The sequence below is a fragment of the Pieris brassicae genome, chromosome 2 (genome assembly GCF_905147105.1).
Source record: "Pieris brassicae chromosome 2, ilPieBrab1.1, whole genome shotgun sequence".
In the NCBI taxonomy this organism is placed as follows: Eukaryota; Metazoa; Arthropoda; class Insecta; order Lepidoptera; family Pieridae; genus Pieris; species Pieris brassicae.
The window spans coordinates 15,236,561-15,253,072 of NC_059666.1; the positions used below are offsets into that span (position 1 = coordinate 15,236,561).

General features: G+C 31.8%; 1 protein-coding gene across 1 annotated transcript in view; it reads left to right on the top strand.

Annotated features, from left to right (window-relative positions):
- Nucleotides 1-10,772, top strand: part of LOC123719933 (protein amalgam-like) — a 99,100-nt gene extending 88,328 nt beyond the window's left edge. The window contains exons 5-14 of the mRNA XM_045676253.1: nt 187-295; nt 1,189-1,325; nt 1,944-2,059; nt 4,762-4,915; nt 5,292-5,382; nt 5,686-5,824; nt 6,297-6,452; nt 7,191-7,365; nt 7,541-7,573; nt 7,784-10,772. Of these exons, the coding sequence (XP_045532209.1) occupies nt 187-295; nt 1,189-1,325; nt 1,944-2,059; nt 4,762-4,915; nt 5,292-5,382; nt 5,686-5,824; nt 6,297-6,452; nt 7,191-7,365; nt 7,541-7,573; nt 7,784-7,863 (1,190 nt within the window). The 3' untranslated portion in view covers nt 7,864-10,772. The remainder of the gene's footprint in view (nt 1-186; nt 296-1,188; nt 1,326-1,943; nt 2,060-4,761; nt 4,916-5,291; nt 5,383-5,685; nt 5,825-6,296; nt 6,453-7,190; nt 7,366-7,540; nt 7,574-7,783) is intronic.
- Nucleotides 10,773-16,512: the final 5,740 nt, after the last annotated feature.

The window sequence follows — 16,512 nt, forward strand, 5'->3', positions numbered from 1 at the left end:
TCAGCCTTTCTACTTATCACTAGCGGCCTATCTTGGACATAAATTTTGAAATCGGTCTGTGTTGAGTTTATTCGTTACAAGCATTCAAAAATGCATCTTAATAATATTCGTATAGATTTTATTTCTACAGCTAATTTTATAGATATATAAATGTGCCTTTGTGAAATGTTTTTTTTTAAATTTCAGATGGTGTTGTTGTTCAATGGACAAGGAATAATGCAAAATTCTTTATCGGTACCATGAAACCCACAGAACAGGATTTAGAGACTATCTCAGGACAAAAGAGATTCTTTATGTGTGTATTAACAAAAAGTCATAGTAAATAATTAGCTTACCCACTAAACAAGTTGCAGACAGAATATTTATGGGAGTTAACTTTTCTATAATCTGTGAAAGGATAAAAAGTTGTTTCTGTTCTTTATGAAACTTACGAGGTACCTATACAGGATAGGTAAAGCTTCGGACGTTGTTGTGTCGCATCGTTAAGGTAGTGCTTCCAACTTGAAACAATTACATATATCGCTCGGAAAAAGCTCAGTGCCTTCGAGTTAAACTTAGGAAGGAAATAAAACTATGAAAGAATTGTTGTTGTATGTATTTTAAAGAAAAGGAAAGATGTACGGTGACAGAAAATAAAGTCTAGTTTACGAATTCGATTTTCACATTATTTCTTGAATTTTTCCTTATTTAAACTATTTTAAAACAACTTGAACACTGAAACAGGAGTTTATCAACTTTACGTGTAAATTTTTATATCTCGATGATACTCTCTAATTTATAACACATACAACGTGATTCATTCATTTCATAAAAATAAAAAAAACAAATGTCGTCTAAGCGTTTCCCTTATATGTGTTTCATGATTATTATAACATTTCTTAATAGACGAGGTGATCAGCCTTTTGTGCCTGACATACATCATAATGTTTTACCTAAGCCAGGCCAATCCTCATCATATTTTCCTTCGACTTACAAGCTATGTTAACATTAAAAGACTAGTTTATTGGTCCACAGCCGTGGTTCGAACGTAAACACGAAAGCTGAGCATACTTTATAAAACACTAAATAAAGAACAATTAAAATGTTGCAATGGAAACCTTGTCTGCACTAAACGACCTCTTCTAAGCAAATCAAATTTAAATAATGAAAATATATATTTATAATACTATAGATTGTTTTGAATTACAGTGCGGCGAACTCCACTGACCTCCTCATAAAAGACATACAATTTGAGGACAGCGGTTTTTACAAGTGTGAGATACTTCAGGCCAATCCACCCTCTATTCAACACCACATTGCTATTCTGGAGTCAGCAAAAATTATTCGTAAGCTATACCTTTAAAACACAAATACTCCGTATTGTAAATCAAAATTTCACCATCGAACGTCGAGGCAGAATACGAAATTCCATCCGTATCACCTCGACCGTCGTTCCACAACTGAGCGTTATATAAGGCAGTTTTGGCTGCGCATTATGGTTCCACCATATTTGAACCAAATCGACTTAGGGTCCTTCAAGAAAAGAGGGATTGTCACTTTTAAGAGAGTGTCCATGGGTATCACTTAACATCAGGTGCATCCTGCCCATTTGCCATTTCTATAAAGAAAAAAACTCCAGTTTTAAAACCATTTTTTATAAGTTTGAAATAGTTTATTTGTTTAGAATACCATTTTCTGCACTTATTGTACATTCATATAGATAAATTCTATACCTTCAGTAATGATGATGAGGATAAATGGGTATGGTGTACCAGATTTCACCATACCCATTACTCCATTTAGGCAATTCAGTCGGGGTCCTCAGAACCCATCAGGGGCGGAAAACCATTTTTTTTTTAAATAATTCGTACTTAGACCAGGAATCGAACTTGCTAATCAACATAACTAGCAATTGTATGCATCGACATCAGATCGTTTTCTTATGTCAAATTGTTCTACTTCAGGCTTTTACGCATCAGACAACGGCGTCGTAAGAGAAGGGAAGGACCTCCTCCTCACTTGTGAGGTCTCAGGGTCTCCTCCTCCACAGATCCTCTGGTCTTGGGGTGGTATTGATGGGGTAAGTCCATTTGTATTATTTGATTAGGTCCTTGTTACTACAAGTAGTTTATATTGTGTGACTCACGAACGATAATGAACTCTTTTAGAAATACTTTTTATTTCGTAATACAGTAATTATTTAATTTTTTGTGTTTTGTAACTGTAAATTGTCGGTCCAAACAAATTATATTTGTTGCTGTATAAAAAAAATAAAATTGTAACTGAAATAACCTCTGTAACCATATTTTGCAAGTTGTATATAGTTTTCTTAAGAGGTACGAACATCGCATATAACGGAACCGGCTATACTTGTGTACAACACAAACAAACAGACAGTGACAGTAACATCTTTGATATGACATGTTGAACGCGGAAGCTGGGACGAAAATACATTACTAGATTTTATTGTACCTACTGTTGACGCAAATGTGAATGAATTAACTTTCATTCAATGGTTTCTATATATTGAAAAAGTAACAATAATAAATAACCAAATAAATCAATATTTTTTATTAGTTCATCAACACAATTTTTTCTCTTGCTATGTCGGTTGGTATGCAAACAAAACAAAAAAGAAACGAAAAAACAGCATACCAACGTTTAAGATGCAAAAAATTCTAAATTCAAAATTCATTTCCTATAGGTAACACAATGTACACTTATGAACGTCAAAAAAGAAATATATATGAAATGCTTCTAATTTTACATTTACTGCCAGTTCTCAAATCAGGGGCGTAGAACGGAAGAGAAAAACTGGCAATAAACTCTCCGCCACTCTTTTTAATCCGCCTAGTTTTTTGGTCTACACAACCTTTGTAAGGAACTACAACCATTACACCATGTTCCACGTGACATCTTATGTAATCAAAAATAATAAAATAAATTAAAAACAAAGATTTGTCCTCTATCAGCAGGAGGTATGTGAAATTCCATTCTGGTACAATTGTGTGTAATAAATTATAGCATTTAGTTATCTAAAACGTACAATGATGAAGCGCTTTTGACTCTGTCTCCTCTAAATTCTCCAAAAAGTCTGCTCGCGCATTTCCTGCAATGCCTACGTATGCCGGCTATGTACGAACGACACGATTGACGCCAACCCAAACTTGTAACAAGAATAAAATCATTAAGATATATTTTATTCTGACCTCGGTTGGTTTTCAAAAGTTCCTTTTCTTTAAAAGGCTTCGATAATCTTCGGTACTTATAAAGTATATGCAATGTTTATGTAAATTGCGGATTCAAGAATGAATGAGTAACATCTTGAACGCAAGATAACCGCCCACGCTCATTGTGATGCAATGTTAAGCCACAAATACATTAGGATATACGAATCGCAGCAAATAATAACAGTCACATATAGTTTGATTTCATAAATTGGTGATCTCGGAAAATTAAGTGTCAAGGCATTCGCCGAAGTCTTTGTTGGGATATTTACTCACTTAATTTGCGCAAATCTATCCATAGAAACACTACAAAAGTCTTATAATATATTACAAAATAGAGATGAATAAATAAAAATAAGTGGCACAATCTGAAGTTCAAATACTGGAGGAAGAATTGGATATTATTAACGGAGACAAAATTGGTAAATAATCCTTACTGTTTTAAGCAGTCGAAACATAAAGTTCTTTAAATATGTAATAAATTCGAGTTTACAACCATTACAATTATGAAATTGTTGATTACACCGTAAATCAATATAATAGAGTTAAATTAATAAACTTGTTTTGTTCAAGTGGTTTAAATACCGACTATCTGAACCTGAACTCAGACTGAATTCAGAGTCTGAACAATGCTTGTTAGAAAGATTTTATCCTGTTGACGAGCTATTATCACTTATAGGATAACATGATTTGTTTAATTGCAATGCTAAACAATATGCCAATCGACATTTATTAATAAACATTATTTTAAATCAATTTATTGTTATTAATGATTAATAACCTTAAATCCATTTTATATTAAATTGTATAAGTACTTGTTTATAAATGCAAAGTATACGCGATTCAATTGAATCATAGTACGTAACAAATTGACAAGGATAGATAAAGCCTGTCTGATTGATTTATATGAACATTACGTATCAATGAAACTTAGCTTTTAAGCAATACTTAAAGAAATAGTCAAACATTATTTTTTTAATGAAATTGATGCATTTATAGTGATTATTATTTTGTTGTCAATCATCTCCTTTGGAATAAATTGTTTATGCTGTAATAAAAAGATCAGTGTAGGTACCATAGAAATGGGTTTTAAAGTTAAAGTTGGAATCGTAATATTAGCACGTTTAACCAATTCAAAAGGGCAATAAGATCAGAATGTGCCTAGGAGGCTAAAATTAGGACGGCTGATGGTGACGTGTATCTCGTTCGTATATATATTAAGTTTCTCATGTAAATAAAAATATATTTTTTTGTAATGAGAAATAAAGTTCTTTAAACATTATTTTTAGTAGTTATGAGATATTTCCTATATTAAAATTAATTTTTACAGCTTGTGTATACTACTAAATGAAATTAAAATAATTTTACCCATATGGCAAAAAGTATTTCGAACCAATTCGATTAAGGGTCCTTCAACAAAGAGCGTACCAATTTTTAAAAGGCCGCCAAGACACTTGTTATATATACATATATATTAATTATTTTATAATAAATTCGTCATACATACATAATATTTCTATAATTTCAATCATTAAATTTACAAATTATATTCCAGAACCAAAACCAACGTTTATCAGAAAAAGACGGAGAATTCACGGCGAACAGTGTACTCCTACGAGATGTAAAGCACGAAAGCTCAGGGAAATATTACTGCTATGTATTCAACAATCTTGCTCACGCGCAGGCAGAGCTCACCGTCAATGTTTTACGTGAGTATAACTGTTATTAAAGATATTAAAAAAATATTAGATATATATATATCTGCTGAAATTTACATTAATATTTAAAGTTATTAATTTATTGTACTTAAAATATTGATATTAACATTAACAGTCTACAATCTACATTACTACACCCATATCAATATAGTGATATCAATCTGTGGTTAATTTCCTGGGCAAAACAATATGTATTTGAATTATTATTATGTATTTAGGATTGTTACGACTTAAAAATCTTATCTATATTAATTCAATTTGAGTAATTTCCTTTAAAATCGGTAGTACTTGTTGTGGTGGTATTTGTTTTTGATATCGATAAAAGTCTCTGAGAAAATTGTTTTATACTATAATTAATTTGTTTCAGGCAAACCTAGAGTCCATGTACACAGAACTGTCATTAACTCTGACATCAACGTTGAAGCTGTGCTGCAGTGCTCCATCCATGATGAACTGGCGTAATTAATATTTTACGATAAATAATACTTAAATATATTAATTCCATCTTTGAAATCTTGACGCTTGCTCTATATAAGGCACTTTCTGCAGCGCACCACCTCTTTGAGGAACTGCCAATAGAGACATTTCCTTTTTTCATAAATCATTTATTAAAATTAAAACCTTCTAACAATTTGTCTTTTCATACTGTAATATTTTTTATTTAGATTTGTATTAGATAAATTATTACTTAATTTACTTGTGAAATAAAACAACAGCGCCTTCTTCCTTAATTAAAGCAAAGATGTTCTCTTACATTACAGTTCTCACATCCGCTGGTACAAAGACGGCAGACCAGTCAGTGACTCCTCTAGCCAGTACATCATCAGCACTGAAGCCCAGCACTCCAACTTGACCGTCGTTCCGACATCTGATCAAGACTTCGGTACTTTTACTTGTGAAGTAAGTGTGTCCTAAGAGATTTATCGTACTTTTGTATTTTCAAGTAAATCGTAATATATTAATGCTTTAAATTCGCCGGCACATTTAGTTTAAGAAATATTTTTTTTTTTATTAACAAATAATAATTGCTGGTTGATAAATATAATTGATTAGATGTAGATATATTTATAGAAACAAGTTCATTCTCGGCTCAAAGCAGTTTTGATTTGCCATATATTTGATTTGACAAATCAAATATATGGCTGCCATTTTACTTTTAAGTCTCCAATTACAATACTCATTTAACATACTTACAAATAATACTTAATCGAACTTAAAGTTAGAAATTTGTATCCATTAGCCAACCACCACTTCTCACTCTACCCTACTAAAGCGAGCAAAACTAAAAGCGTTTTAGTAAATGATTGTTTGGACTGGTCCAACGTGTAACAAACAAAATTTCGAACTAAGTACCAACGTACCACCCTTTCAGGCGGAAAATCAGAACGGCAAGCACAACAGGTCCATCGAGCTCGTACAGAGTCCGGTAGTCGAAAGTTTCAGCAATGACGGACCAAAACTTACTTGGACTATCCACTCTCACCAGCCGTTAGAAGAAATTGAACTACAACTGAGGGATTTGAACGGGGTAAGAACTCACTAACATTTTCATGTATCCTGTATGTTTCCTTATTAAATAAATAGATGTTGTGTGGAACTATCTCGAAGTAGATTATTTCCACTAAAAGAAGCTGCTATCTCAAGTTTCAAAATCGTGTCACGGACAAGCGACTTTCGTAATTTATTGAGCTAACTGAAATTAATAATATGACAGGCTCTCTCCCTCTAAGTCGGTAACTCATGTCTGGGTATTGTTGTCAGCTGTATATAACTGGCGAGAATAATTTTTATTCACCAATTTCAGTTGCGTTTGCACCTACACTCCGTTTACAACGGTGTATAATTTTGACGACGAGTCTTTGACTCAATCAGTCCATCTCGTTGGTAAACGTCCATGCGATCTTTTGCAATCATGACGCATCAAACCCCTACGCATTGTGGGACGAAAGTATATGTAATATTACAATTTATTCTTAAATTCCGAAAGCGCTCATGTTAACACGAACTATATAAAAATTAATGGGGACATCAATCAGAGGGTAGGAGACAAGCAAACAAAATGTCACGTGTCAAAACGCGCCTCTGAATCCTAGGGTAACGTTCGGAAACGAGGGCTAATAAATTGAATTTTGATATACAGTAGTCATAGTTTGCTCTATGTGTTTCTGAACCTTTGAAAAGTACAGAGACATGTATATTTAATATGTATAGCGCACTTAAATGGTCTATATTCCGTCTTATAAGCGTTAATAAAAACATTTTGCAGGAAGGAGAATGGAGGACTGTCAGTGTCCCACTTCCCGATCGGAGGCATCACGAGTACGAGATGATCTACTCTCTAGAGGATGCTGAAATTGACGCCGGCAAATATGAGGCCACACTCAAAGTGAAGAATAACAAGAGTTGGAGCGAACACAGCAACCCCACCATTGTTGATATCGGTGAGTTGGTAATTTGTGCTCTTATCTTATATTATCTTCTTATCACTGAGGCACAATATTCGACTTTTGTTTTCGTTTTGATTTGTAAACACGATATTTGTTTTATGTTTGTTTTAAGTAGCCCACACGTTTTATTGTTTTTTTTTAGTTTTTGATTTTTTGTTTTGATTTTTAGAAGCGCAAGCGCAGTACATCAGACCGGCTTCAGGTAAGGAATGCTTTTATTTACCAATCTGAATATAAGTAAAATAAAAATATTTGTTCAGTTTGCCTCACTTCCCAAAACAAAAAGAAAGCATGTTTTGAGAAGAATTACTTGAACAATGAATTAAATTCTCTCAATATTACAATACTTGTCTAGCTTTTTAACCTGGTTTAATTATTTTAACTTGTCATGATAAATATTAATTTGTTACAGTATACCTACCTGGAAGTGGCCATTCCATCAGACCCACGTATATCATTTTTCCCCTCATCTACTTGTTGGTGCGACTCTAAATCCATTAATAGTTTTAATTATTTATTGTTAGAATTATTAACTCGCTTTCTTACTTTATTAATCAAGGTAAATTAAACCGGCCCTTAAAGTGCCTGTAATTATGCAATGAGTTTAACCTGTGATTAAACTAATTATCAATTTTGCGTTAATGACGGGAAGGGATAATAACAGTTTTGATTGACGGAAGCACCTTGATGCGTTAATAAAACATTTTTAATAATTTACTGTTGATTATAATTTTTTTAATGTTTGTAAATTCAAACTAAAACAGTGTCAATTCTTTAGTTTACAAACCAAATCTAGAATCTTTGATACAATACCATAAACAATTTATTTAAATTACATAAAATAAAATTTCCGTAGAAACAGAAAAACACTGAAATCGTATAAAGTTTAAAATTTTTATATTTTTAAACTTTATACGATTAATTTTCCAACTAACAATTTCTGTAAAACAATATATTTAGACGTAGAAAACGTAAACGTAGATATTCGTACCAAAACTTTACAATGAGGCTATTCCTTGACTAATAAAGCGAGAAATCAGTTCGCTTTTGAATGTAACACATAATTTATCCATCACATAAATTCCATAATTGTATAAAAAATTGTACAAGTACAAATGAAATTTTAATCTAAGCCAAGATACTTAATCGTATTAAAATTTTAAAGTGATTAGTTATATAAATTCCAGGTACAGTTCTACTCATACTTTTTGTAAATATTTAATTTTATCGATTGCTCTAATAAAACATTGTTTCAATAACCGATCGTTAAACTACCTAACGGACGGTTAGAATCGGTTGTTCCTACAATGAACAGTCTCACTTTAATTATAGTTATTAAAATCATAGGTAATTATTACCAAAGTGTAATTAAGTTAATCGCAACTAGTTTAAATAGTTTATTTTGATTAACGCTTATAAATATTTATTCGGTTCAAGAACCGTTTGCTTATGTAACTAATGTGTAAAGCGTACTCAAAGTCAGAGTAGTTGACTCTGAGGGCAAGATCAATAGAGCGCACTTAGACTTAACTCAAACTACACTTACGAAAAACTTTGATAAAAAAAGCATAAACTATGATTTAGTATTTATAGAATTCAAAACCTATTTTTCCCAAAATCTATGGAACTCCAGTATAAGATGGCATCCCCATTAATTTTATATTACGACAAAAATAAAAAGTCAACTAAAAGATATGATGGCAAAGTAAATTTTGGGCCATTATTTTTGTTGGGCTTATTGTCAAAGTTTTTGGTAAGTCGTCGATTTCGTGGGCTTGAGATTAAGCTAAGCTAGCACTCAGAGGGATCCGCAGTGTGCTCTATAAATACTGACTGTGACTTAACTCGAAAGTTAAGTCTGAGCAAAGTCTAAGTGCTCTATAGATCTTGCCCTGAGTGTGTCTAATGTTAAAAGTTCTTAGTGACAGTTTCACTATGTCAACTCTATGGGCAAATTGCGTGCCAATATAAAATGCACAATTACCCAAATTTGACTATAGTTTAAAGTACGTTGTGGTGGAGTAATGAACCCATAGATGTCTTAAAGGAAATTGCCCATAGAAAAATAAGGCCATAATACAATGAGAATACCAGCCTTAAAGTGTGCCTAAACTATAGTTCCCAAAGGTGCTAAACCTTTCCATACGCTGTTAATAATTAGAAGTCGTTGCATTTTTAAGGAAACTTCTATTTATATAAAAACGTGTTTATATGGCGATTTTATTATATAACGTTTAGTGTAAAGTTTACAAACCAGTAATTTTAATTAATATACTTTTATTTTACGTATTATTTTTTAAGTAATGGCACGTTGGCTAAATTTAAAAACTAATTCTTTATAATTCAACGACTAGATATAATGTAAATGACTAGTCTACGCTTTTAATGTAATGCATTTTAATCAAATTCATAATATTTACAGTACAATAGAAAAGCCATATTTTGTATTATATCCCGAGTTTTTGGAAAGTGACGTAGATTATCTACAATATATGTATTGTTTAACCTCGTCACTAATTTCTGAATCTTAATAATTTTGTTGTGCAAAAATATATTGAAGAGCCGATTTTTCTAACGAATATACGTTAACTATCAAAATATCGAAATGTGTTTTATAATAACGACGAGGTTTACGTGTAAACATCGGTCACTTAAATAATATAAATCTTGTTCGCCCAGATTCCCTAATACATTTTTTTATTAATTCAGTACTATATTTGGTTTTTAAATAAATTCATATAATACTTTTAACTAGCTAAACAATGTATAATTTGTAGTATTGCTTGTAAGACATTAATAAAGTCTAATCCAGTATGGATAGGAGCTATTACCGTATAATTCACTATTATGTTCACAAATTATGTTTTTGACTAGGGAAATTGCATGAATATTGCTCAGACCAACAAAAAAAATCCTATTAAACTATATAAAATATATTCTATAAATACTGCAATGGAGATAAAACTCAGGGCAGCACTTTCGAGTGTCCCTTGTTAAAGTTATGTCAAAGTTCAATATATTAAATGTTTCGAACAAAACTTCACAGCAAAAATAGTAAAAATTCCGGTAATTGAAACGATTGTTTTTAAAACACTTTTTTATTTTTTAAACACTATCTTTTTTAGGACCGATTGAGATAATAATCTCGTAATGAGTTAATATTACATACATTTCGCTATACAAAAACAAAATTCTAGGCTTGTTTAGAACCCTAATCTGGTTTTTTATTGGTCTGAGAACGTGTGTAAACAACATCATGTTCTTTGTAATATTAGAAATCTATCAAAACGGCCCTGATTTAATATTTGATGTACAAGTTATATTGTGCCTTCGCTATATTAAAATAGAAGGTGATATTTTGTCTTAATAAATGATTAATGTTTGTAAATAATTACACATAATTTCTTGTTTTATTTTCTCCCAAAAAATGTAGTCTAGATTCCTTTACGTTATTTATATGACAGCAATTGGTTATCTTGTCAAAAACGTTATATTCTACTCATTAAATATTAAAATTACACATTTTAACATGTGGATCACTTAGTCGGACCCCATAATAAAATAAAAGATTTTATTACTTTCGGAAAAAATTTCGTTCATACATAACATCTACTAAATTATATGGAATAAGTAATATTGTAAAATTATATTAACTTACCTTATCATAAATTAAAATATCCTGAGATACGTGTTTGTTGTGTAACCTGTTTTTGACAATAAATACAATAATTGTTATATACGAGAATAAAGGTAACCTGTTTAAACTATTATTATTGAAACATTTGCGTGAATGGGCCGCTGTAATGGAAACGATTACATCAACATCAATCAAGCAGAATTGCAAGAAACAAATCGGTTATATACTTATACATTTGGTTTCACTAAACTCGTATAATTAATATTAATGAGACCGTTTAGGTGGAATTTTCCAACTGATTAATTAATTTACTTGGCGCATCCAACATTTTTCAGTCCTGTTTTGTTTTTTATCACCTTGGCACATTTGAAACTGATTTGCCTTTAATTAAAGTTGTAATCGATTCTTATCTTTTTTGTCGGATTTTTAATTATGTACAAATTGCTTGCGTAATTTCTAATGTACATATTAGAATTACAATGTTGTCTGCTACGATTTTCAAGCGACTCAAAGAAACTAAAGGGAAATGTAGGTTGTAATTTTTTTTGTAGGATTATTAATTATGTACAAATTGCTTACGTATTTTCTATATACTATATACTAATGTATTAGAATTACAATGTTGTCTGCTACGGCTTTCAAGCGACTCAAAGAAACCAAAGGGAAATGTAGGTTGTAAATAGCCGTCGTCTTGGGTTTTGAGTTTTTGGTGTAGATATCTGTTTATAATGATTGCGATTTCTGACTTGAATTTGTTATAGGAGGCAAAGGAGGCTCACCTGATGTTTAGTGATACCGCCGCCCATGGGCACTCACATTGCCAGAAGGCTCGAAAGTTTGTTACCTGCTTTTTAAGAATTGGTACGCTCATTTATGTAGGACCCTAAGTCGAATTTGTTCGTAAATATTTCAATGGGTACGGGGTTCTCATTACTTCAGATATAAACTAAAAGATCTTGGCGTTGTACTTACGCCGGACTTAAAGTTTCGTGAATACATAAGTCATATTTGTCGAAAATCCAATAAAATCTCGGGTTTTGTACTGATACTATTGGATTTCACAAATATCACAACTGTGAGAGTGTTACCTGATGCGCTGGTAAGAAGTAACGTATAGGTGAATTTCGTGATTTGGGCTATCCCTTATCCCTATGAAACTAAATAATTAGTGATGTTGGAGCGGGTACAAAACAAACTTTTGAGGCACATCTTAGGATATACGGTGTGTATCCTTTTTACCCACTCATGAATCCGACCTATGATCTATGTACTACAGCGAACTTAGAGTACGCCCACCCTCGCGCTTGCGATGTACTCAATATAAATATTACATGGCAAGGACAACAATTCGGCAGAGCTACAGTGCGTCAGATGCAATGTCAAAAAGCGACTTTCGCCGTTAGGTCATATGCCCACAAATAGAACTAACCTTCTGAAAAGGTCACATATGATTCTCTGTATTACATTAGATAAAGAACTACATAGATAACTGACCTTTTTTATTGTTCGTTGAGTGAACTGACAAAAGTTCTACGATTAGTCAGTAAGTAACTGTTATCTTTTGCATCATCTAATTAATTTACTATGTTTGTTTTGCAAGTGAAACTTCTTTATCGGCATTGGAAAAAAAATACCGTCACATTTTTGGGTTACACATCACATTTTACCATTACACGCCATCTTTTTCTTGTCCCTACCATGGTTGATTTGAAGAGAAGCCATTAATAACAAAAATATATAATAATGATATTAATAATTCTATTATAATTAATGAAATTCTGTACTAATCTTAGTAAAATGAGATAATGGTATTATTTGTATTCATGTCTATGATAATAAAAGCCTTTTGTTAAACTTTATCTGATTTAACTTTACTTAAGCAATTTCTGTAAAGTAGCATTTAGTAGATATCGAAAAATAAGGTCATAAAGAAGTTTCACTTCTTACGTGTGTACACTAGTACACGCACACATTTTGCTTTTGTACAGTGTGTATATTTTTTTATTGGCTGGCATTCTTGTTGATTTAGGGTCACCTGTTACGACAGGATTGTATTTTTTGTAAATAAATCAATTTATTACATAACTCACTCATACATAACTCGACGTTCCGATTTATGTTCAATTGTAGCAGTAGCAGAGTGTACTAATATGAATCGTGGTCAGCTAGGGATGCTATATAAAGTTGATAGGTATAGAATAGATAGTAGAGGTGGTTTGGCAAGAATTTGTGTCAAAGTCAGCCACAATTTTCATACCATGTGAATAATATACAACTTGTTATTGTAGATTTTTATGTAAATATATAGAAAGCAATAAAATTAAAATGTACATAAAATATATATAAATTATTCATAAATAGGAAATAGTATTTAATAATATTGTAACTTATATTTGTGTTGTCTGTGCTGAATTTAAAATTTAGAATTATGTAAATAATTAAAAGTTTTTTATAATAATACACAGCTTTAATCCGTTCAAAAAGTGTTTTTCTTAATGTGTAAAAGCTATTTTAACAAAAGACAATACTTGTCTGTGCTGTCTTAAAACTAACAATCGAATTTCAACTATATATTTTAAGATGCATATAACTTAATCATTATTTTCACCGATCAATCTCCTTCGTGCCTTCTCCATCTACACGACACTGGCGAAGTACCTTGTGCCCAGTTGGCAAATAAAAGCCATAATCAAGAATCAATAAATATAAAACTTGTCATATTATCTACAAAATTTAAAACAAAACAAAGTTATAAACAAGTTGTCTTATAAAACACTCTTAACACGTTTCACCGGTATTTTTAATACTTTAACGATGACAAACAATTTACGACATAAGGCCAACCTTTTTTTACTTCAAAAAATGTCACGCGTTAGCCGTCAAAAATTCTAGCGCCATATTTAGCAAAATTAAAATGTGTTTATTATTTTATTTTGTGTACAAATGCTTGGTTAACCGTAAATTAATTGGATTTAAGCGAAATTAAAAAGATGACAATCTTCGCATTCATGATGATGTACATTATATACTTGGTAATTGTTATTTTTATAGTTCCAGTAATTGTGAACAATATTGCAGGGAATTAAATGGTTTTTACTCCTAAGTCTTTCTCATTACTTATTGATCCCCGTGTAAAAGCCGCAGGAGCGTGCTGTTCTATACTCTATATAGGATCTTTCTCGGAGTGGACTACACGAAAATATTTTCACTTCAAAATATTCAAATAACGTTTTTGAAATTAGTGCGTTCAACAAAAAACACTCACAGCTTTTAATACAAGAAGAGATAAACAGCCAGTTTCTAAAAATACTGCAGATATATTTCTGATTTTATATTTCAGATACTGCAGACCCGTTTTTATCCTAATTTTTTTCGTATCACTGTTATATAATATGGCTACTAAAATAATCTTGACTGATGAAAGATTTTTCATAACACTTTAATGCCAGTAATTGCTAATTGTAAGGTAAATGGACTAAAGTAGCAGCCCACATAAGGACAGCCCAGGACAGACTACAGTGGAAAAATCTGGAAGGAGGCCTATGTCTAAAGATATGCAAACACCGAGGAAGATTGAGTAGCTTATATAAGTATACTGCAACAATTGAAAATATTACATTTGAATATGGAATCTGTCATTTTTATATGATTGTTCATTGAGCTTTCTCATTTTAGCGCCAATACATTGTACAATATTTTGCGATATTAAAATGGAGTGTGGTGAAACAGAAAACCGAATCGCTATGATTGCATTACACAATGTAGGTACGCTTGGTAGTAGTGATTAGTAAAATGTTTGTATACCGGGCTATTAATAAGGTACAACGACACCTCTGTTTGCGACAGAAAAGATCTGGCCGTCCACGTAGTGTTTATACGAAAAAGGTGGTCAAAGCAGTAAAGGAAAGAATTCAAAGAAATCCTGTCCGAAAGCATAAGATTTTTCTCGGGAGATGAAGATAACACCTAGAGCCATGTCACGTATTTTAAAAGATTCCTTAGGACTTGTAGCTTATAATAATAATAATAATCGTTTATTTGCCAAGATAGAGATAGAGAAGTACAGTGGTACATCAATCAAATACCGCAAAATCCGCAAAATCAGCCTTATATATAGGCATGCAAATGTCATAAAAAAATTACAATGTCTTATTAAGAACATAAAATAATGTCAAAGTATATATAGTATAAGAGACGTACTAGTCATTTCTTAACTGATAATTTAAAAAATAATAGGGCAGTAAAATCGAAACAAATACTAAATCAGTTCGCAAAGGGAGGTCACAGATTTTTTTTATTAGATTAGATTGATTAGATTTTTTTACAATTGAGTCACATTTTAAAACAATATGTCCTTATTTATGCTCAAAGCCCTAAAGAAGCTTTCCAATAAGTCGACAGAGTGCAACGTGAGCACTATATATATAACGCCATGATAATTTGGACTCCCTAACACAATCCGTACGATTGGCAATGAAGAATTTTCCCATGGGAAGAGTACGAGCTTTTATTGATAACCTCAACGTTTAAAGCACTATTTTGCAGCCAATGGAGACCACTTCGAAGAAGCTTTAAATATTTTAAATTGTTTTATATTTATATATTAAACTAACACACTGTAAAAGTAATAAACGTTAATTTCAATAGAAAAAAATATTTTTCTTTGTTTCAGTATTTATGGCAAGACTAGGTATATATAATATGAAATATAAAAACTACGTAAATTCATAAGATTAGTTATTAGGTGTAAGAACTCGGCTGTTTGAAATAAAGGGTTCATTCATTCATTCGCTAATCGTAAATCAATTTAACTATTGTTACCTTTTTATAAAACAGGGGGCAAACGGGCAGGAGGCTCACCTAAATGATACCGCCGCCCGATACACATTGCCAGAGGGCTCGCAAGTACGTTGCCGAAAAAAGAATTGGTTGACTCTTTTCTTTTAGGACCTTATGTCGAATTGTTTCGGAATAACTGAAGTATTCCGAGGCAGCTGGTCCCATATACTGGTGGGACGCAGCAAAAACTGCCTTAAACCCTCAGTTGTGTAATTTGCGTCAGCTGTCTTCGTCCAATGAAGAAACTCAGCTGCAGATCAGAAGAGCTCCTCTGAACAGTCACCTGTTATGAAACCGTTATACAAAAGGTTTTTTTGGTACCAGTCAATTTTCGGTTTTATATTTGCTGTACATCGGGATAATTTGTCATTTTCTTAATATACCTGGCGATTATTGTTCATTTTATTCAATTCGAATCTACTTTCCTGCACTACCAAAAACTCTAGACTTTTCATTATATAAGTAAGGCAATATACGTATTAATTGTTTGTGTTGGAATCAAGGTTAGACTCATATTTTAACGTTTCGTTTTAGTTTTACCACACCGCTCACATTAAACTGTTTAACCTACTTTGTTTTTATTTTATAGTAGATTATGTTTCCTCCATGGCAACCCATCTTTAATAACTTATTATATAGTAAGCAAATGAATAAGTAAAAACGCT